The sequence below is a fragment of the Salpingoeca rosetta genome (assembly GCF_000188695.1).
Source record: "Salpingoeca rosetta unplaced genomic scaffold supercont1.11, whole genome shotgun sequence".
In the NCBI taxonomy this organism is placed as follows: Eukaryota; class Choanoflagellata; order Craspedida; family Salpingoecidae; genus Salpingoeca; species Salpingoeca rosetta.
Genome location: NW_004754923.1, coordinates 505,265 through 524,733, shown reverse-complemented (window position 1 = coordinate 524,733; position 19,469 = coordinate 505,265). Strand labels below are relative to the sequence as shown.

Here is a 19,469-nt window from a genome sequence, read left to right as displayed (position 1 = left end):
TCGTGCATTGATAAACACAGGCGATGAAGCAACTGAGCCATTTGCACGCAGCGGCACCGCCATTTGGCGAGACAAACGACTGCACTGCCATCGAACGCACATGCAGCCAGCGCTGCTCTGCTGCCATCATCGTCAGCACGGGATGACACGTGCACTCGTGTGTGGTGGCCACACTCGTCATCGCCGTGGTTATGTGGCTGTTGCAATCAGCAGGAGCGGCAGTACCGCCTGGTTTGGTGTTGGAAGCTGTGGATCTGTAGTGTGGCGGGATTGGCGTGCAGCGAAGCGACCATTTGAGGAGACGCGCCAGTGACCAGGAGTACGACTCAAAGAGCTGTGGCAGCGCGCGTGTGCCAATCCAGCCGCTCGGTCGCACGTGTGCAATGCACTGCCCGAGCACGTGGTGGAAGGAAGGCGAGTCGTGGGGATGTGGACGTGGTAGAAGAAGGTCACGGGCGCTGGTCGGGTACGGAATGGGCGGAGGGCGCGCAGGTAAATTGTACGGACAGCGCTCGTGCTCTTTGCTGCGCTTTGGTGTTGGCAGGACGTGGTGTTGACCCGTGTTTTCCAGGCGCTTGGCAAATGCAACAGCAGCGTCCATGTACATCCACGCCAGAACCATGCTGGCAACGTGAGGCTGTTGATGCTGCGCGGCCTGCTGTCTTCGTCCCGTGCACCGATGAGGAGCTGGCCACAATGTTGATTGCGAACGTGGTTGCGACGTTGGCTGTGGGTTTGGCTGCGACGTTGGCTGTGGAGACTGCTGTCGGGTTCGCTGGGCACGTGGACTCGAAGCGCCAAGTGCAGATGAGTCATGTTGTGTGGTGGCAAGATGCTCCAGCAGCCGCATAACCTGCATGAGAATGTGCAGCGATCACGAAAGACAATCAAAGATGGGCAAAGGTGACAACAGCACCAATCTCACACAACATTCACAAGCGCACGCACACACACAAGCACACGCACACACACGCACACACACACACACACAAGCACACGCACGCACACACACACACAAGCGCACGCACACACACACACACAGACACACAGACACACATTCACGCACACGCACACGCACACGCACACGCACACACACACGTTCACACAGAGGTAGCCTTGTATCCAACAACCAAACAGCTCCACGATACAGCAAAGAAGCCAAGCGTTTACGCTCCACTGATTGACTGACCACGTGATGTGAAGCAACTCTGGCCAGGTGCGCCATCTTGGAAGAGAGGAGGACGATACTTTGCCAGTGACGAAGAACAGCAGCGTTGTCAGTGTTGATCGTCAGAGTCGTGTTGAGAACGGCCTCGAAGCGTGTCATGCTTGGCAAGATGATGCGAGCGAAGAAGTGATGCACGCACGTGTCCAACAGGTCCTGGCGGCCCAAGCACCGTGGCTCAGTCTCTGCCAACAATCGGAGGCACTCTTGCAGCTGCAGCAGGCACACGGGCTCCTCCCCGATGCTGTTCAGTGCTGGAATGACAGCCTCTCCGTCGCAACAACCGCGACCAGCATGCTCTCCTGACTGAGCCTGCTGCTGTTGCTGCTCGTCTTGGTGTGGCAGAGGAGGCCTGCGCAGGTTACCACCCTCATCATCATCGCCGCCGTCCGCCATTGTCACCATTCACATCAGGCCGCGACGTTCACATCACGCTCAGCCGCGACTGAAGTTGGGAAGAGTGGTGGATATTTTCTAACGAGTTTCGGCGGAAGGCGCGGAAGAGAAGACAACAACGTGCGTGGTGCACACGGACGAGAATGGGTGTGGTTTGTGGGGAGTGCGGGCGGCGGGAGCACGTGGAGTGGGTTGGCTCGTTCTGCAATGACTGCTGGCAAGGGTACATCGACACTGGGATGAAGGAAGCCCTCGAACGGCCCCAACCGAACCCTGTGACGACGACGACAGCCTTGGATGCAGCCTCCACAACAGCAGCAGCAGCAGCAGCAGCAGCCACAAGCAACACTGGTGCAGACACCAGCGACAGCACGGATAGTGATGGTGATGGTGTTGATGAGGGTAACAACAACAACAACGACAACAACAACGGCAGCAGCATGGATAGCAGCGGAGATGACGACGATGACGACGGCAGTGGCGAGAGCGGCCAAGAAGAAGAAGAGGAGGAAGAAGAAGAAGAAGAAGAAGAAGAGCAGGTGCGTGGGGTGTTCACAGAGAGCGGGGAGCTGTTTTTGGTGGATGACCGAACAGGGACGGCGTACTTTGGGACGCGGGATGATGAGGGTCAGCTGGTGGAGGCTGGTGTGTGGAAGGCCGGGAAGTTGTTTGTGCCAGGCTTGGTTCCGGAGCGGCAGTGGCAGTGCGAGGACGCAGACCACTGCGAGACGCCCCTGGACGCCGTGCGAGACATTGAGCCGATTCTGGAGGAGCTGTGCCAGGCACTGGGCAAGGAGCGCGCGGCGCTGCGCATCTACGACCCATACTACTGTGCGGGCGGCATTCGCGTGCACCTGGCGCGGCTCGGCTTCACGTCCGTGTACAACAAGCCAGAGGACTTTTACAGTGTTGCGGAGAAGAAGGCTGCCAGCCCGGACTTTGACGTGGTCGTCACCAACCCGCCGTACTCGTCCGTGCCGGTGAACCACGTGCTCAAGCTGGCCCGGTTCCTGTACAGCCAACCCAAGCCGTGGCTCGTGGTGCAGCCCAACTACGTGTACACGAAGGGGCCTTGGCACGCTCTTGTGCGCAAACATCACCCGCAGCCGTTTTACGTGATCCCGGGCACCCCGCGCGCGTACGTGTACCAGGCGCCAGCCACGATGCGCGGTGACGTGCAGCGGAAGAAGCAGCTCAAGACCAGCCCCTTTGTCACGTTCTGGTTCTGCAACCTGCGCGAGCACCAGCAGCGGGTGTTTGAGAAGGTGCAGCAGGGCCTGCTGTCGTCGCGACCGCACGTGGGCGTGGCCGTCAAGTCGTTCTACTTGCCAGACAACTTCAAGGACGCAAAGGACAGCACGCGCAGACGATCAGGCAAGACGAAGAAGGCGCCTCAAAGCGGGGCGAATGTCAGTGGCAGTGGCAATGGTGGTGGTGAGGGGAAGAAAGGGAACCGTGACTATGACGCTGGAGATGGTGGTGGCGTGAGCGGTGGAGATGTTCAGGGCGGGGAGCCGAAGCAGAGCAAGAAGAAGAGCAAGAAGAAGAGCAAAGGCAAGGGGAGGCCGCATGAGGGCGAGCAAACGAAGGCAGCTGAGAAGGGCCACACAAGCGGAAGTGATGGCGATGATGCAAGTGCTCAACAGCAACAGCAGCAGCAGCAACAAGAGAATGGGGCAACAAACGCTACGAAGAAGGCAAAGATGACGAAGAAGAAGGAACGATGGTGGCAGAAGCGCATGCGGGAGAAGAAGAAGACGACGACCCAAGATGAAACGGCATCACGGAAGCGAGGTGGTGGTGACGGCGATGGTGGTGCCGATGGTGGCGCCGATGAAGGTGGTGAGCAGGCAACAAAGAAGGCGAAGGTGATGATGGTGACACCAGCAGTGTGTGTGGAGGCGAGTGTCGGTGGGGACAGTCGTGGTGACGCCGCTGAGGGGAACGGGAAGGCTGCGAAGGGCAAGAGACGGATCAGAAAGAAACAACAACAACAGCAGCAGAAGCAGACGAAGCAGCAGCAGCAGAAGAAGAAGAAGAAGAAGATGCACACAAAGGACAAGCAAGGGGCTGAAGACAAGAAGACAGACGGAGATAAGATTGTTGGGGGTGGCAACAGCAAGGCAGCGGCAGCGGCGGCGACAACGGCGGCGGTGGCGGTAGAGACGATGATGACGACCAAGCAGAAGAAGAAGAAGAGTAAGAGCAAGAAGAAGAAGAAGGATAAGAACAGCAGCATGAGCAAGAAGGGCAAGAAGGCAGATGCGAAGCACGAAGCAACCTGAATGTGTGTGTGTGTGTGTGTGTGTGTGTGTGTGTCTGCCTGTCGACTTGTTTCTGTGTGTCTATGCTCGCGTGTAGGGTCGATGTACATGAACGACATGACGGTCAGGGGGTAACGTTTAATGGCGAGTGGAACGAAACAGAGGGATGCTGTGGATAAAGCAGAGAGGGCGCAGATGCGCGGAAGTGTTGCATGGGAGTGGAATAAGCACACGCATGCAACACAGTGGGGAGTTGTGGAGCTGTGGTACCCGGCACATCCCCGCTTGCTGAGATGCGTAATCATAGCACAGGACGCACACACACGCACACACAGATATGTGGCATTGCTGTCATGGCTTGCCACCACGTCTGTGCTTCTCCTCGGCACAGAGGCCTTGGACCAGAGAGCAACAGGCGAGGCAGCTGCGGTGCGACTGCGGGTCTTGATCGCTCCTGCTGTGACAGCTGCTGCTGCCACCGAGCGACGGCGATGGAGCGAGTGCTCTTGAAACTGCTCGTGGAAGTAGTGGTCATGAGTGGGCGAGCACGCTGTCAGTGTTGGGGTGGCTGCTATGTGCTTCCCTGCCTTCCCCGTCTCCCCTCCCTCAAGGTGCTCACACTTTGATGCCATCGCACTGGGCAGGCTGCTTGCTGTGCTTGCCAGGTTGCTGCGCGTGCTATCTTGCTGGGCTTGCTGGGCTTGCTGCGCTGCGCGTCGTGCGGCGCCGCCGGCGATGAAGGTGAATCCGCTCACCATCACTACCGTCACCGCTGGGCCCATGCTGGATGGGGTCGTCGCTGCACTCGTCACCGCTGGAGGAGAGGATGCATCGGCCAAACAACAGCCGGGAGATGCACGTGATGATGGCGCCTGTCAGCAAGCCCATGGCCACAAACGCCGCAAACCGCGCCGGCCCTTCCAGCTGCGGCAGCAACGCACCGCTGTCGCCATCCATGCTGCTTCTACTTGTTCTTCTTCTTGCAGTGGGTCAGTGGACGATCACGTGGTCGGTGAGTGGTTGAGGCGTGTGCTGCTTGTTTGTTGGTTTGCTGCTGTGGCTTTTGCTGGTGTGACGTTTGACCGGCTGAGCAACGTGACGACATGTGTTGATTGACAGGGATACAAACAAGCAAGAAGAAGTGTGTGATGTGATGTGACCAAGCAAGAAGCAGCCCAAGGTACATGCAATCAACAAGATGGGCGGAATCAACATCGCAATCAAGTCAGCAAGTCAGCAAGTCAGCAAGTCAGCAAGTAGGTCAGCAAGAGAGCAAGCAAGGCCGGAACATACACCCTCTCAGCCTCTCGACCATACACATCACCATCAACCAGCTTAGCACGTGTGCAAGGGCAAGCAAGCTGTCGCATCCCAACACAGCTCTTCTCATCGCATCCTCAAACCACATCCGTGAGCATGCCATTGCGTCGCATGTCACATGTCACACCAAATCACTACACCCTCTCAACACATCTCATCTCATCACATTCCCGAACGACATCATCACGCCACATCCTCGCAGTGCGTCATGTGGTTGCGTGCAAGCTTGCAGCGAGCTCCGGCACCTTCATCAACGTGCGCCACTGCCCTGGGAACTGCCGCCCAAACCGCATGCGTTGCAGCGATTCGCTCAGCTCCACCGACCGGCGCATATCCCCATCACCGCCGCCATCACCGCTCCCAGAGCATGCGGGGTCGGCGTGGTGGAAGTCCCCAACGGAGACGGAGCGCTTAGGCCGGTGTGCAAACCTCACGTGGTGGCCAACAACGCCGCCGTGGTGCTGGTGGTCTCTGCTGTGCGCAGGGGTGCTGCGCCCTGTTGAGGGGCTGGTGCTGTGGCCGTGCCTCGCGTGTGGGGGTCGCTGTGGCGACGGTGATCGGTGCAGGGCACCACGGTGCAAGCTGGCATCGATACTGGCAGGGTCAGCACCAACAACGACGCGACCGCTCCTTCTCCTGCCAGTGCTGCCATTGCCGCTGCTGCTGTTGGCGCCGTTGGTCACCATTGGTGATGACATGAGCCACGACGCGCTGTTGCTGGGGTCGCGTGAGGGCGGGCGCACGTGTGCTGGCCGCATGCCTGCAAGCAACGTCTCCTGTAAAATGCTTGGCAGTGGAATGTCAGACTGACTCGGCCGCTGCCGCCTCTCAACCCACGCGTTTGGTGACGTGCTTCTGCCACCGATGGCCCCATCCGCAGGCGATGTTGCGCCATCTCGTCTGCTCCCCTCGCGAGCACTGCGTTGCCGTCGTGACCCTTGCCTCGAAGCTGCACGTGATCCTGGTCGGGAAGCTGCATGTGATCCTGGTCGGGATGCTGCACGTGATCCTGGTCGGGATGCCGCTGTAGTTGGCCGCGACCGCTGGCGGACAAGCGCGCTCTCGGCACGCGCCGTCCCTGGCCTGCTGGCGCTGCCGCGGCTGCTGCGGCCACCGCGCGACACTGGTCGCGATGACACATCCGTGCTCTTCTTGCGACGCGCGCTGCTGTGACGAGACGAAGGCCGACTGTTCCGCCCGTGTAAACCGACACCCTCACCGTGACCCTCGGCATCCGCGTCCTCATCCTCTTCATCGCTGCTGGAGGCAAACAGCTGAAAGTGCATGGTGGTGGTTGTGTTCACCACCATGGTTGTCCCACCGTGCAGGCACAGGTGGCGAACGGGCCTGCTGGCGGAGTTGCCCCGGAAGATCTTGATGCACGAGCCGTCAAGGTTGTTCCAGATGCGAATCTTGCCATCGTCGCACCCCGTGATGGTGCGGCACTGCATCATGTGCGCGGAGGTGACTGCCGACACGTGGCGAAAGGACGTGACGGGCTCCGATGTGCAGGGCTGCAGGCTCCACAGGTGCGCAATGCCGTCCTCGCCGCCGCTGACAAAGAAGTACGCGTCGACAGCAACCGCGTGCACAACACCATCGTGCGCCTTGAGGCTCTTCACCTTCCGGTGCGTGTCCACGTGCACCACCAACACCTCGCCCTCCTGCATGCCACAGCACGCATACCCGCAGCCTGCGTACACGCTGGTGACGCTGCTTGCGGTGGCCATGCTCTTGAGCATCTGGCGTGACGGCGCGTCCCACACAATAAACCGGCGGTCCCGTGAGCCCGTGGCCGCTGTCCCGCTGTCGTCGTCCACGTGCACGGCCGTCACCGTCGACTTGTGCCCGCGTAGGATGCCCAGGCACTTACGCGTGGTCAAGTCCCACACCCGCGCAGAGGAGTCGTAGCTGCCGGAGAGGACAATGTTGAAGGTTGGGCTGACAGCCACGCTGCGAATGCTGCCCGCGTGCCCAGAGACCTTGGCCACGACAAACCCGGTGTGGATGTCGTAGAACCGAAGCAGCTTGTCGGCAGACCCCGTCACAGCAATGTCACCGCCGGCATACCCAACCACGCGCGTGTCGTCCATGCCATCGCACATGATGACGCTCGAAGGTCCACAGAAGACGTTCTGCTCCGTGAGTTGAAGCATCTTCAGACCGTCCTCTGTCGCGTACGGAATCTCAACGGCAACCGGGTGGCGGCTGCCTGCTGACGACTTGTGCATGTCCATCAACAAATCCCGCGCATCCTGGCTGTGAACCTACTCATGTGTTGTGTGTGTGTTTGTGTGTTCGTGTGTGTGTGTGTGGGGGGGGGTGTTAGTGTTTTTGTGCGGAGAAATGTGTGCATTGTGAGAGGCAGTACCAGACACGCCACAAGAGTGGACACAGCGACAACGTACTCAACGAGAATTGGACACACACACACACACACACACACACTCACACACACGTGCACACACATACAAAAGCAAACAAAAGCACACACATACACACACAGACACACACAGACACACACACACACACACACACACACACACACACACACACACACACACACACACACACACACACACACAGAGAGAGAGAGGAAACCCCGCCCGTACCTGGTCTGCCATGACTTGTTTGGAGAGAGCGCGCCACGTCGGGGAGACGCGGGACGCGCGCGTCAGCGTGTTGAAGTCGAGCTGGCTGAGAATGAACTTTGCAAGCGGAGACGGCAGCTTGGCGATAATGTCCATCTTTTCGCCACCCGCCCCAACAATGCTCACGTTTGTGCGGCTCTTGCTTCTGGCAATGCCTCCCGCAGCGCTGATCTTGCTGCCGCTGCTGCTGGCTGCCTCACTCTCGTCCCTGCCGTCACCACCACCTCGGCCACCACCCACGGTGGCTGTTGCCACTGCTGATGTGGAGGCAGTGCTTGAGCGCGTGTGTTTCCCGGAGCTCGAGGAGATGTAGTCGAGGACGGGTTTGATGGTGCGCACATCAGAGAACCCGAGCAGATGGCGAAGAACGATCAGCCTGTGCCAATCGCTTGCCGTCTCAAACCACTCCAGCAGCACCTTTGCCTCACTCGCTTCACCCTCGCCTTCCCCGCCATCACCGCCACGCGCTGCTGCGAGCAGACGGTCTCGACTCCCCGTGGATGGTTGGCTGCAGGCTGCTGATTGCGTCACGCGATCCCCAGCAACGGTGGCGGGCCTGCGCGTGGGCAGGTGACGTTGAAACGACGAACGCGAGCTGATCGAGTCCGTAGTGGGCTGCTGCGCGATGTGAACATGGCGCGGCTGCTGTTGTTGGTGGTGGTGGTGGTGGGGGTGTTGGCGCGTGTCAGCGCTGAGGGTTGATGGCAATGGGAGGGAGGATGACAGTGACGACAATGGTGAGGACGGATGAACGTGCCACAGCTTGGCATCATCCACCTCACGCGCCAATTTGCGCGGGCGCTCGGCCACCGCACCCTCTGCTGTCGGTGCCCCCACCGTTTCGGCTGATGCAATTGCTGCCGCTGTTGCCACCTTGTCGTGGAAAGCGGGCGTGTGGTTGGTGTAGAGCCCGATCCCGCTGTTGTGGCTGAGGGAGCGCCGTTGCATGGGCGATGGCTGCTTGCGCCGCGTGAGGTGAAGTGATGGTGATGACGACGCCTGAGATTGCATGGCAATTGTATGTTGAGGGCCGTGCATCATGTCGAGTTCGTTGGCATATCCACCACTGCTGCTGTTGTTGCTGTTGCCGCTGCTGTCGTTGCTGCTCCAATCATCTGCGGCGTTGCGATCTGCAATGTCGTGGCAGTCGGTGCGCTGCTGCGTGTGGCCTTGGGTGTGCTTGTGATCAGTGCTGTGGCTGAAGCTGATGCTGTCTTGCGATTCCATGAGCACATCCTCTTCCTCTTCATCAAACATATCCAGGGGCGCCAGGCCAACACCAGCAGCCATCAGCCCAAATGCATCACTACCAGTGCTGCTGTTGCTGTCGGCACTCCAATTGCTCTCCGTTCCTCTGCGTCCCCGGCTGCCAGTGCTTGAACGATGGGAGTGGCGGTGGTGATGGTGGTGGTGGTGGTGAGGTGAGTGGCCAAGACCAACACCCTCGTGCGCGCTGCTGTCGTTGCTGCTGCTGTTGTTGTTGTTGTTGTTGTTGCTGCTGCTGCTGCTGCTGTTGTTGTTGTTATGCGAGGCAAAGGAGCTGCTGTTGCGCGGGCGCGAACGGGACTGCCGGCTGTGCATGTGTGACGTACGGCGACGCGTTCGGCCGCCGCCACCAGCCCCGTCCATGCTCCTCTCACTGATGCCACCGCCCGCTGTAGAAGTGGTGGCGGTGGTCGTTGGTGCCGTCGCTGTTGCCGCCCCAAAGATGGACGACCACTCGCTGGCTGTGTTTCGTCGGCGAGAGTGCGTGCTGTGGCTGGAGAGCGGGCGCATGGCTGAGCTGTGGCGTCGCATGTACCCCATGGCCATGGCTTGGCGGGCATCGTTGGTGGCGGAGGTGCGATTGCCAACGGTGTACAGGACGTCCCGGTTGGTGAGCGGCGAGATGAGGACGCTGGCGTACTCGAGGAAGGATGGCGCGGCGCGCTTGAGAAGGCGAATCAGGAACTTGCACTGCTCCGCAGGGGACATGTGGCCCGCAAACCACGTGTCGCACGTGTTGAGCATGGCGCGGATGATACAGGTACTGCACCTGCCACACAGCACACTCACGCCATAGATTTCGCAGGCTAATGCCTTGTCAAGCACAGACAGATGACGACTCATGGTTTGCATGATTGAAGCAACGGAGGATTGTCTCCTTCTGCCCGCACACGCGCATGACATGGAACACATGCAAACACACGCAGAAGAACGACGACGGAGTGATGGTGATGTGGTGGGTGTGTTGTGTGTGTTGTTGTTGTACGTGTTGTTGTGCGTGCTGTTGTGCGTGCTGTTGTGTGCGGTGCGACTGTGGTGAAAAGTTGGTGAGTCTGCTGCATCGGTGCTGGCGTTATTGCTAATGCTGCCGCTGGTATCGTCAGTACTCTCATTGCCATTATCGTCATCATCGTCACTAGCTGCCGTAGTGTCATCATCACCATTACCATCACCATCACCATCATCATCATCATCATCATCATCACGATCATCAGCGTCATCACGATCAACGGCATCACAACCATCAAGAGTGTGGTCACACTGTTGTAGTTGCATCTTGTCGTCGCCCTGGTTTCGTTGTTGCTCCAGGTGCTTGCTGCTGTCGTAGTCGCTAGAACCAGCATCCGTGGTGTTTTGGGTCAAGTCGTGCGCGGGCCTGGCGTGGACGTGGAGATTACGCATGTGCGAGTGACCATCAGGCGGTGGGGGAGTCGGAAGCATGCGTGGACGGCTGTTGCTTGCAACCACGCGGATAGCATCAGCTTGAGCATTCGTGGCAGCAGCATCGTCATCACTCGTGTCAGCGGCCGTATTCTGTGTGGTGGCTGTTGCTGTCGTTGATGGGGTGGTGGTTTCCGCTGTGGATGCATGCATGCAAGCAGCCATCTCCTGCGCAAGTGGGGATGCGCGGCGCGGCTTCTTGTGGAGGCGTCGTTGGAAGGGGGAGCTGGTGCAGCCTGGTCCTGGCGCTGTGAAGCGACGCGGGCGCGACCGTGCTGATGTGCCTGTTGCTGGTGTTGCTGATGTCGATGGTGGCGGTAGCTGTGACGGATCTGCGCAGTTGTGTCTGCGACCAGCACTTACATCCACCTGCCTTTGCTCTGCTTCTGCCGGCTGTTGCTGTTGACCCTGATGCTCTTGCGCTGGTGGTTGTTGGTGCTGTTCTTGTCGGGCGACGTCTCTGTCTTGCTCTTCTTCGTGTTCAGGGATGCGGTCCTCTTGTTGTTGTTGTTGTTGTTGTTGTTGTTGTTGTTGTTCAGTGGCGCTTTCCTCTCCCTCTTCTTCCTCCTCCTCTTCGATGATGGCCTGGACGAGATGGGACGAGAGGCGGTCGACAGCGCGCCGCCGCGACCATGTTGGCGCGTCATCGCCAAAGAACATCTTGGCCAGCGTCGGCACGCCGTGGATGGCCGGGCTCTGGCTCAAGTGCTCCTCCGCTGTTGGCGGGGCGCGTCGCTTCTCGGATGGGCGGCGGCCGCGCTGATGATGTGGCTGCTGCTGCGGCTGCGGCTGTTGTTGATGTTGTTGTTGCCATTCTTGTTGCTGCTGATGATGATGGGCATGCGGGCCGCTTGGTGGCTGCGGTTCTTCGATTGACTGTTCGCTCTCGGTGTCCGGCTCGCTGCCGATGGAGGATGGGCTTGTGGGTGTCGCCGGTGTGGCGGGGCCATCGTCATCTTCACTCTGAGTGCTGTTATCATCATCGTTGGCCTGGGTGTTGCTGGCGGTGTCATCACGGACAAGCCGCGTGCTTGCGGCTTGCTCGTTGACGCCGACGGCTTGGCTCTGCTGTTGTTCCATTTGGTACATTGTGTTTGGCACAGGGACCTGTGGTGCTGTCGCCTCGGTGCTAGCGTTGGTGTTGCTGGACTTGTCGCTGATTGTAATGGCTTGCTTCGACCTTGTCATGTGCTGCAGTTTTATCTGCTGCTGTTGCTGCTGTTGCTGCTGCTCTTGTGGTTGGAGCTGGGACCGTTGTGTTGTGTTGTGTGACTTCTCTTCCATCCCCTTTACCTCCTCTTGCTGTTCCCCCTCCTCGTCCTCAGCGGGCATTCCTTCCTCGCATTGCTTCGTCGATGCTGTAGTGGAGGCTTCCCAACCAGTGTGCTGTTGGGTGCTTGAGGAGCTGTGTGCAGCGCCCTGGTGTGGTTGTTGTTGTGGTGCGTGTGTGGGGTGTGTGTCTGTGTGGTGATTGTGTGTGGCTTGCTTACCGGCGTGTTGCATTGGGTGTCGGGTGAGGGAGGGAGGGTTGGCAGCCTTGGTGTTGGCGAGAAGCGCCGTTGGCACCGTGGCGGGCCTTCCCCCCTTGCGTGACAGCATTGTCCTCTTGCTGTAGCTACCCTCACCAACAGCACCAACAACAAGCAACAACACCGATCGACCAGGTGGATGGTCGGTAAGGTGGCGGTATCAGTCGGTTGGTTGGTTGGTTGGTTGATTGGTGGCGTGTGTGTGTGTGCGTCAAGAAAGTGAGTGAATGTGAGTGGACGTGTGCTCATGTAATGCGTGTCAGGCCCTCACTTCACCACACTTGACACGCACTCAACAACACACAGCCGGTGGCCAGCCCAGCCATCGTCACGTCATTCAACAGAAGGAATGCGGCATGTTTGGGTTGGTGTGGTTGTTGTTGTGGTTGGCGGTGACGCAACCAACTTTGCGTACCTGACTCGCGACGGGTGTTGTGTGGTTTGAAACGACCGCCGTTGGTCGAGGCGGACGACTTCGCCACCAATTCGGTGCACCGAAGGGTTGGGATCCGTGTTGTTGTTGTGGCTTCTTGCTTGTGAGGCGTTTTGGTGGTGGTGTGTGAGTTAGTGTGTGTGTGTGTGTGTGTGTGCTCTGCTGTGTGTGTGTGTGTGTGTGCTCTATCTCTCTGTGTGCGTGCGCGCCCGCGCGCGTTTGTACAAGCAGGCCGCTTGCTTGCTTGCTCGTGTCGTTGACAACAACTGCAGCAAGCAACAGCAACAGCAACAGACAGAAAATAAATCATCACAATGGTGGTCGGTTTGATGCGCGTTTATGATGATCCTGCCGGTCAAACTTCCCACTGCGACTTTGGTGGAGTGAAAGTATGCGGCGAGCCGTGCAAGCCTCCACGCCTTCCAGGTCCCATACCGCGACCACCACGACCACCACGACTCATGCCTCGACCACGGCCACGGCCACGGCCACGACCACGACCACGAGTGCTGCTGCTGCTGCTGCTGAAGCCCCTGCCCCGTTTGTTTTTCTTGGACATGTGGCGAGGGGGCGACTGCAATGTGGCGTGTAGTTTGGAAGAGGTGTGATGGTGAGGAACAATGAGGGGGGGGGAGGTTGAAGCGTGGAACGGTGACAGAGCGTGTTTGTGTGTTTGTGTGTGTGTGTGTGTGTGTGTGTGTGTGTGTGTGTGTGTGTGTGTGTGTGTGTGTGTGTGTGTGTGTGTGTGTGTGTGTGTGTGTCAACTTGATGCGCGCACAACAGACAATCCAGGGCTGAACGGCAGCGTCAAGGCGGTTGCAGTACCTTTGGGCGCAGGCATTCAATCTTCTCCCACGTGCCCACATATTCGTTTGACTGCCCGCTATCTGCAACGGGCCGATCTGAAGATGTGTGTGTGTGTGCGTGTGTGAAGAACATCGCGTGAGCAAAGAACACAGGAGCCTCAAACGCACGCACGCACACACACACGCAATGCAAGCACCTTGAATTGTCGGCTGAATTGTGCCTTCCATGTACTTCAGGTATGCCTCTGCATCATAATCGGTCTGGGGCAGGTCCTTGCCAACACCGACCCACCCTGGTGGTTGGAGGTGGGGCATGAGTTGTTGGGGGGGGGGAGCGCGAGATGGGAAAGGCGTTGGTGGCAACGCTGGCGCACACACACACACACACATACACACGCACACACAAATAGATGTACACACAGATGCACACACATGCACATGAACACACACAGATGCACACACACGCACGCACACACGCGCGCGCGCGCAAACGCCACCGGCCTCAAAACAGCGTGGATCACCTGGTCGGACGGTGCCCGATGCAAAGAGATGAAGCCGCTTCCTCGATTGACACATGCGCTCCATCACAGCAAAGATCTGTGCAGTGGGAGAAAGAGAAGATTGGCGTGGTATCGGGGGCAACGGAGGGGCAGTTGGCTAGTGACCGTGTGCAAGCCCCCCTGCACATAACTACGTACAAACATGCACACGCTAGTCCACGCATGTTACGTGCATATGCATGTGCACACATACTTCACATTCTCACACACGCGTACATGCGCACACACCTCCGACGGCTTCTCTGTTGATTCGATGGGCGGATCCTCAGACACAATGACATCCACGTCCATGTTGGAGTGCAGGATGTGCGGCTCTGTCTTCCGGTTTGGAGCTCCGCGGATGCCAAGCAGGCAGTGCTCCTTTGACACACAGTGTGTGTGTATTATGCGTGTGTGTATTATGTATGCGTGTTTTCCGTGTGTGTGTGAGTGTGACGACAGTCAACTTGAGCAACGGAAACACCACACACAGCAACTGCCCCCTCCCAAAGCAATCGCATACACACATGTACACACACATGCACACACACGCGCGAACACAGCAAGACTGTACCTTTGTGTGTTGGAGAAGGCTGTGCGGCTCCATAATCCCACGCCGCCTCGGCTGCTGTTTGTTCGTCTTCACCCAACATATGTCCTCACACCGACGAAACCCCCATCGCCGCAGCAGCTGCACGCGTCGCCAGCGGTGATGATTATGGTGGTGGTGGTGGTGGTGGTGGTGGTGGTGGTGGTGGTGGTGACGGTATCATTGTGAGCGGAGAAGCTCTAGAAAATGAAGCATAATGAAGGCACGCTGCCAAACGAAACTGCGTACGTTGATCACACACACATACACACACACCCATGCACACACACACACATACAGAGGGTGTGCACAGTGCCGCCGTGCGTATTGACAGGGCGGCATCAGGCGTGTGCGGGCTCACCTGCGCGCCTTTCTCGAGTCCCTCCGAGCAGCCAACCCACATGAACACAAACGCAATCTCCCCCGCCAGCCCGCGCACATCCAACCGTCCAAGCTGTGTACCCGGCAGGTGTGGCGGGGCAAGAGAGAATGAGATGATTATGTGTTGCAGCAGAGAGAGGGGGTGTGTGATAGAGAGAGAGTGCGTGTGTGTGTGTGTGAGCGCGAGTGAGTGTGTATGCATGTTTGGAACAGCAGGGTATGGTTGTGAGGCCAAGGCCATTGCTGCAGTGTCGTCGGCAGCAGCAGATTCGCAGTTCAGCACATTGCAAAGCGGCATCAGCAGCGGCACCAATACCTCCTCCCAGGACACGGTGTCCAGTTTGAGGCCGGGCGCCCTTCGCGCATACTCCGGTAGTGGCTGTGATGCAAGCATGGACACGCATTCACACGCACACATAAACACATGTCATGCGCACAAAGGGGGGGGGGGAGGGGGTTGTACGGTAAGAAGAGCTCACAAAATCAAACCCACACCGCACCACACCGCACCACACCACACGATTGACACCATCCCACCGCGTCGATGTAGATGACGCCAAACGACGTGCCGAGAGAAGACGCATCAAGACACAGCGGATCAGCACGGATGCTCCTGGCCACGCAGGATGGCGGCAGTGGTGGTGATGGCGGCGTGATGGTGATGGTCGTGGTGGTGATGGTGGTGAGTAGGTCTGTTGCAGAGGCAGACGTGGAGAGGAACCACATCATCGGCGAACAAAGAGGCGCTCAACACATGCACACATACATGCACATATTTGCATGCACGCATGTTGGTGCATGCATATGTCTCACATTGGCGGTGTGCTGCGGGCGCGAAGCAGATCATCCTTGGGACAGCAGCAAGCAGGCGAGTGGTGATGGAGACGATTGCAGTGATAGTGAACACGCGTGTTGGTGAACCGCGTTCCAGTGCACACGTGCAAAGCAACACACACACACACACACATGAACACACACACGCGCGCACGCACACACACGAACACACACGCACACACACACACACACACACACACACATGAACACACACACGCGCGCACGCACACACACACGAACACACACGCACACAAGCGCACACACTGTGCACCTTGAGGCGGCTGAGGGTGTCCAGTCGTGGATAGCAACGGTAGCGCGTGAGTGGATCTGAAAACACAAGTGACACACCGCATTGAGTGGGATGGTCGTCATGTTGCTGATCACACGGATCCAGATGCTGCTTACACTTTCCGAACACACATACACACACACCTGCATCACGGATGAAGTTCTGCGGTCGCTGTTTCGTATCAACAAAGTGCTGGCTGTAATCGTTCTGCGGTGTGTTGCCCGTCTTCCCCTGACGAAATGGAGATGTGTTTGGACAACGCGTGTGAGCTGTGAGGTGTGGGTGTGATGTGGGCGCGGCACATGTGCATGCATGCAAACACCACCCTGCGCATTCATACTGACCCACACCTACCCACGCACACACGCACACACGCACACACATGCACGCACACACGCACACACGCACACACATGCACGCACACACACGCCAACGTGCCTTCATGAACATGCGCGATCCGCGATAGCCCTGGAGTTGATTGTGTTGGTCCTCTGCTTCATTCTCGTCGCCTTCAGCATGTGCGACATCCACGTCATCGTCCCTGTCTCCCTGCTTATCTTCGTCGCCATCGTCTAGATCTTCATTGTCCTCTTCACCAGATGACATCAAGTCCTGCAGGAGCTGCTCAACCTTCTGCCCCGTATCTACACCGTCAGCAGCTGTTGCACTTGGGTTCTCCTCCTCCCCTACGGTCTCACCAGGTTCGCCGTCAACATCTGCAAGCTCAGTTGCAGCGGCCCTGAAGCTGAGGACGTGGCGGCCCGGCAACTGCTCTTGGTCAGCGTGCAGTGCCAGCGCGCTAGATGCCACCTCCTCGTCTGCATGGGCCCCCGTGTCGTTCTGCTCCAAAAACAAGCTCGTGGCCAACGCTGAACTTGCATCTACAGAGCCATTGTTATCCTCGTCATCCAAGCGGTCGCTGGGTGCCATCTGCCACCAGCATCGCACATGCACACGTCAGATTCACGCATGCAGCAGTTGGCGCCAACCCAACCCAGCCACTCTCACTCGAGGAACCGTAAAAAGTGCAACCAACCAAGTGTCCCACGCAAAACAGCTCACCAGGCGTTGTAAAAGCTCTTGGCGCTGCTCAACGCGCTTGGAGAGCTGGTCCAGCCACGCAACCATGGCTTCTTCAGCTGGCGTCAGCCCAGCACGACATGCACCACGTGCACTCGGTGCTCCCTTCACCCCGCGGCCACCATCATCCTCCTCAACCACCATCTTCTTCGGGTGTGAAGTTGGGATGATTTGTTGAAAACTTATAATAACTTTCGGCAGGACTTGGACGATGATGACCACCACGGCGCGGCTTGTTGTTGTTGTGGTTGTGCTGGCAGGCACCTGCCTGTGCGGCACTGTTGTGCCGGTGAGTGGTGGTGATGAGGAGTGTGTGGCGGACGTGAGGCCATTCGAAACGACTGCGCTGCCACTATGGCTCAAAGCCCACACCACATCGTCGCACAATTGCACCGGCGACCCGTGTGGTGCGTTGATTTGTGTGTGGTTTTGGTGGTTGTAGTGCTTGTGTTTGTTTGTGTTCGTTCATGTGCTTGCGTGTTTGTGTTTGTTTGTGTGCTTGCGTGTTGTGTGATCTTGTTGTGTGTGCTTGTGGTTTGCCCTTGCGTTTCCTTACAGCAGTACCTGTCCCTGTGTTTCTTCTTTCCGTCCCTTTCAATGTGAAAACGTGCTGCTCATCGCTAACTTTGTTGTACGTTGCAGCATGCCGCGGTGAGTTTGGGTTCAACACAAAGGACCAGCACACCACGCTGTACGGCAGCGCTGACGTGGCGCACTTACTCCAGTTTGTGGGCCAGCTCTCTGAGTGCACACCTCAACAAATCGAAGACTGGGCAACCACCATCCAAGGTCTGAAAGTATCCGTCGTGTGTGTGTGTGTGTGTGTGTGTGTGCGTGTGTGTGTGTGTGTGTGTGCGTGTGTGTGTGCGTGTGCGTGTGTGTGTGTGTGTGCGTGTGTGTGTGTGACAACGCGGTCGTTTGCACGGTTTGCAGCTTGTTAGAAGACCAACGTGCGTGTTCATGCACGCAACCTCTTTGATGTGCAGTGCACGTTCGAACCTCGACTGCACTGTTGTTTTGAATCTACTGACACTCATTCCACTCGTGTGGTGTGTCATGACATGTCACGTCACGTCACATCATGTCATGTTATGTCAGGCTTCCAGAACACGACTGGGTTCTACGAGCTGACACCGGGCGAGTTCACGACGGGATTTCAGCCATGGCACTCCACGGGCTACGCTGCCTCTGCCCTCGCCCTCCTCGGCGCCGCACCCAGGTGCTTGCCTGTTGTTGTTGCTGTCGTTGCGGTTGTTGCTGCCGTGCACGCTCGTGTACAACCGGGGGGTTGCGCGCAAGCAACGTTTGGCTCTCTCACATACATGCACACACTCACACGCATGCACACATGCACACACACGTGCACACACGTACACACATACATGCACACTCCCTTCTCTTCTCGGGACGATGGCCATCGATGCAGGTACAGGAACCAGGTGTACCACGAGTTTGCCAACAACACCAAGGAGTGGCTGCCAACATATGAGGCGCTCCTGCATGCCTTTCCTTCAGCAGTGCGTTCACAATTACAAAACTTAGTGCCTTGCAGCCACGCCCACCACTGTTTGAGCCTGGAGTTGTCTCGGCGCTTGATTCTTGGGCTGATGCTGAAGCTCGTCCCACCGTTTTAACGCTACACTCCTCCGGCACTGTGGGTCATATATACGTGTGGCTCAGGGGTGCGACAGCGTGCACTCGTGTGCTCACAAGATGGTGGCCATTCCCGCAGTCCTGGCGCTTGAAAGCGGAACGAAATCTGAGCCCGTTCTCGACTTTCTCAACTGGTGCGAGGACGCAAGCGGCTTGGTGTTGGTGACATGTTGCGGGGTGGTGTGTGTGGTAGTGGTAGTGGCGTGGCGTGGTGTGATGGTGGAAATGGCTTCCGTTGTCTGTGTTGAAGGCGCACTGGTTCTCATGCCAGGACACGGCCATGTGCTTTCATTCTACCCGCATCACTCCACCAGGTGGTTCGTGTGGCTGACAGAGAACATGGATCCGACAACAGGCACACTCTGCCCACCACTGCAGGTGTGTTGTGGTGCTGATGAGGAATTTCGCGCACTTTGTTGTTGTGAAGACATGCTGTTAGAACCTGCCGCGATTGCGTTCGCCATCATCATCACCAACACCACCACCACCACCACCACCACCACCATCATCATCATCATCATCATCATCATCATCATCATCACCCTTCCAGCGCGACATACATGGCCCTGGTGTGTGTTTGGGCGCTGGTGCCGCTGTTCACTTTCTCCTCAACTTCCAGCAGAGGTGCGCGTATGCACGTATGTGTGCGCACATCTCTTTGCTGCTGTACGTGCTAGTTTGTATGTGCAGTGCCACATCGCATGTACCAGAACATTGCCACCAGGGCGCCTCGCGCACGAAGGACAGCACGACTTCGTTGCCAAACACATGTCA

The 19,469-nt window shown here is 57.9% G+C and overlaps 8 protein-coding genes across 8 annotated transcripts in view; 2 read left to right on the top strand and 6 right to left on the bottom strand.

Moving 5' to 3' along the window:
• Positions 1-189: 189 nt before the first annotated feature.
• On the bottom strand, positions 190-1,630 carry PTSG_04810 (uncharacterized protein; the record flags this gene model as incomplete). The annotated part of the gene is made up of 3 exons (XM_004994071.1): positions 190-197; positions 226-853; positions 1,190-1,630. 3 exons carry the CDS (start codon positions 1,628-1,630, stop codon positions 190-192), a joined length of 1,077 nt encoding a protein of 358 aa, XP_004994128.1.
• Positions 1,631-1,703: 73 nt separating this feature from the next.
• On the top strand, positions 1,704-4,015 carry PTSG_04809 (uncharacterized protein). Its single transcript, XM_004994070.1, has one exon. It carries the CDS (start codon positions 1,765-1,767, stop codon positions 3,904-3,906), a length of 2,142 nt encoding a protein of 713 aa, XP_004994127.1. The 5' UTR covers positions 1,704-1,764; the 3' UTR covers positions 3,907-4,015.
• An 8-nt stretch (positions 4,016-4,023) lies between these two features.
• Positions 4,024-4,842, bottom strand: PTSG_04808 (uncharacterized protein; the record flags this gene model as incomplete). The annotated part of the gene is made up of 3 exons (XM_004994069.1): positions 4,024-4,054; positions 4,219-4,594; positions 4,641-4,842. 3 exons carry the CDS (start codon positions 4,840-4,842, stop codon positions 4,024-4,026), a joined length of 609 nt encoding a protein of 202 aa, XP_004994126.1.
• Positions 4,843-4,940: 98 nt separating this feature from the next.
• On the bottom strand, positions 4,941-9,354 carry PTSG_04807 (uncharacterized protein). Its single transcript, XM_004994068.1, has 2 exons — positions 7,818-9,354; positions 4,941-7,472 (listed from the first exon to the last, which is right to left on the bottom strand). Exons 1-2 carry the CDS (start codon positions 9,144-9,146, stop codon positions 5,412-5,414), a joined length of 3,390 nt encoding a protein of 1,129 aa, XP_004994125.1. The 5' UTR covers positions 9,147-9,354; the 3' UTR covers positions 4,941-5,411.
• Positions 9,355-9,378: 24 nt separating this feature from the next.
• PTSG_12216 (uncharacterized protein) lies at positions 9,379-9,974 on the bottom strand (the record flags this gene model as incomplete). Its single annotated transcript, XM_004994067.1, has 2 exons — positions 9,379-9,422; positions 9,449-9,974. The coding sequence occupies 2 exons, from the start codon at positions 9,972-9,974 to the stop codon at positions 9,379-9,381; spliced, it is 570 nt and encodes a 189-aa protein (XP_004994124.1).
• Positions 9,975-10,641: 667 nt separating this feature from the next.
• On the bottom strand, positions 10,642-11,651 carry PTSG_12215 (uncharacterized protein; the record flags this gene model as incomplete). The annotated part of the gene is made up of 2 exons (XM_004994066.1): positions 10,642-10,908; positions 10,932-11,651. The coding sequence occupies 2 exons, from the start codon at positions 11,649-11,651 to the stop codon at positions 10,642-10,644; spliced, it is 987 nt and encodes a 328-aa protein (XP_004994123.1).
• A 1,193-nt stretch (positions 11,652-12,844) lies between these two features.
• Positions 12,845-17,214, bottom strand: PTSG_04805 (uncharacterized protein). Its single transcript, XM_004994065.1, has 14 exons — positions 17,025-17,214; positions 16,401-16,892; positions 16,106-16,193; positions 15,945-16,000; positions 15,653-15,687; positions 15,377-15,452; positions 15,156-15,218; positions 14,820-14,912; positions 14,444-14,560; positions 14,119-14,250; positions 13,852-13,927; positions 13,528-13,623; positions 13,350-13,426; positions 12,845-13,098 (listed from the first exon to the last, which is right to left on the bottom strand). Exons 1-14 carry the CDS (start codon positions 17,184-17,186, stop codon positions 12,880-12,882), a joined length of 1,782 nt encoding a protein of 593 aa, XP_004994122.1. The 5' UTR covers positions 17,187-17,214; the 3' UTR covers positions 12,845-12,879.
• Positions 17,215-17,222: 8 nt separating this feature from the next.
• PTSG_04804 (uncharacterized protein) overlaps positions 17,223-19,469 on the top strand; it is a 3,424-nt gene continuing 1,177 nt past the window's right edge. The window contains exons 1-7 of the mRNA XM_004994064.1: positions 17,223-17,449; positions 17,685-17,831; positions 18,141-18,261; positions 18,469-18,559; positions 18,723-18,829; positions 19,010-19,073; positions 19,246-19,319. Coding sequence (XP_004994121.1) covers positions 17,254-17,449; positions 17,685-17,831; positions 18,141-18,261; positions 18,469-18,559; positions 18,723-18,829; positions 19,010-19,073; positions 19,246-19,319 — 800 coding nt within the window. The 5' untranslated portion in view covers positions 17,223-17,253. The remainder of the gene's footprint in view (positions 17,450-17,684; positions 17,832-18,140; positions 18,262-18,468; positions 18,560-18,722; positions 18,830-19,009; positions 19,074-19,245; positions 19,320-19,469) is intronic.

What these genes read in the sequence shown, in the direction of transcription:
- PTSG_04807 (XM_004994068.1), bottom strand. Translation starts at nt 9,146, where the DNA reads ATGGCTGCTGGTGTTGGCCTGGCGCCCCTGGATATGTTTGATGAAGAG. An exon ending in AACAAGTCATGGCAGACCAG is followed by an intron (nt 7,473 to 7,817) that starts GTACGGGCGGGG and finishes ACACATGAGTAG; the next exon opens with GTTCACAGCCAGGATGCGCG.
- PTSG_04809 (XM_004994070.1), top strand. Translation starts at nt 1,765, where the DNA reads ATGGGTGTGGTTTGTGGGGAGTGCGGGCGGCGGGAGCACGTGGAGTGG.
- PTSG_04805 (XM_004994065.1), bottom strand. Translation starts at nt 17,186, where the DNA reads ATGGTGGTTGAGGAGGATGATGGTGGCCGCGGGGTGAAGGGAGCACCG. An exon ending in GAACTTCATCCGTGATGCAG is followed by an intron (nt 16,001 to 16,105) that starts GTGTGTGTGTAT and finishes TTGTGTTTTCAG; the next exon opens with ATCCACTCACGCGCTACCGT. An exon ending in GCCTTCTCCAACACACAAAG is followed by an intron (nt 14,251 to 14,443) that starts GTACAGTCTTGC and finishes TGTGTGTCAAAG; the next exon opens with GAGCACTGCCTGCTTGGCAT.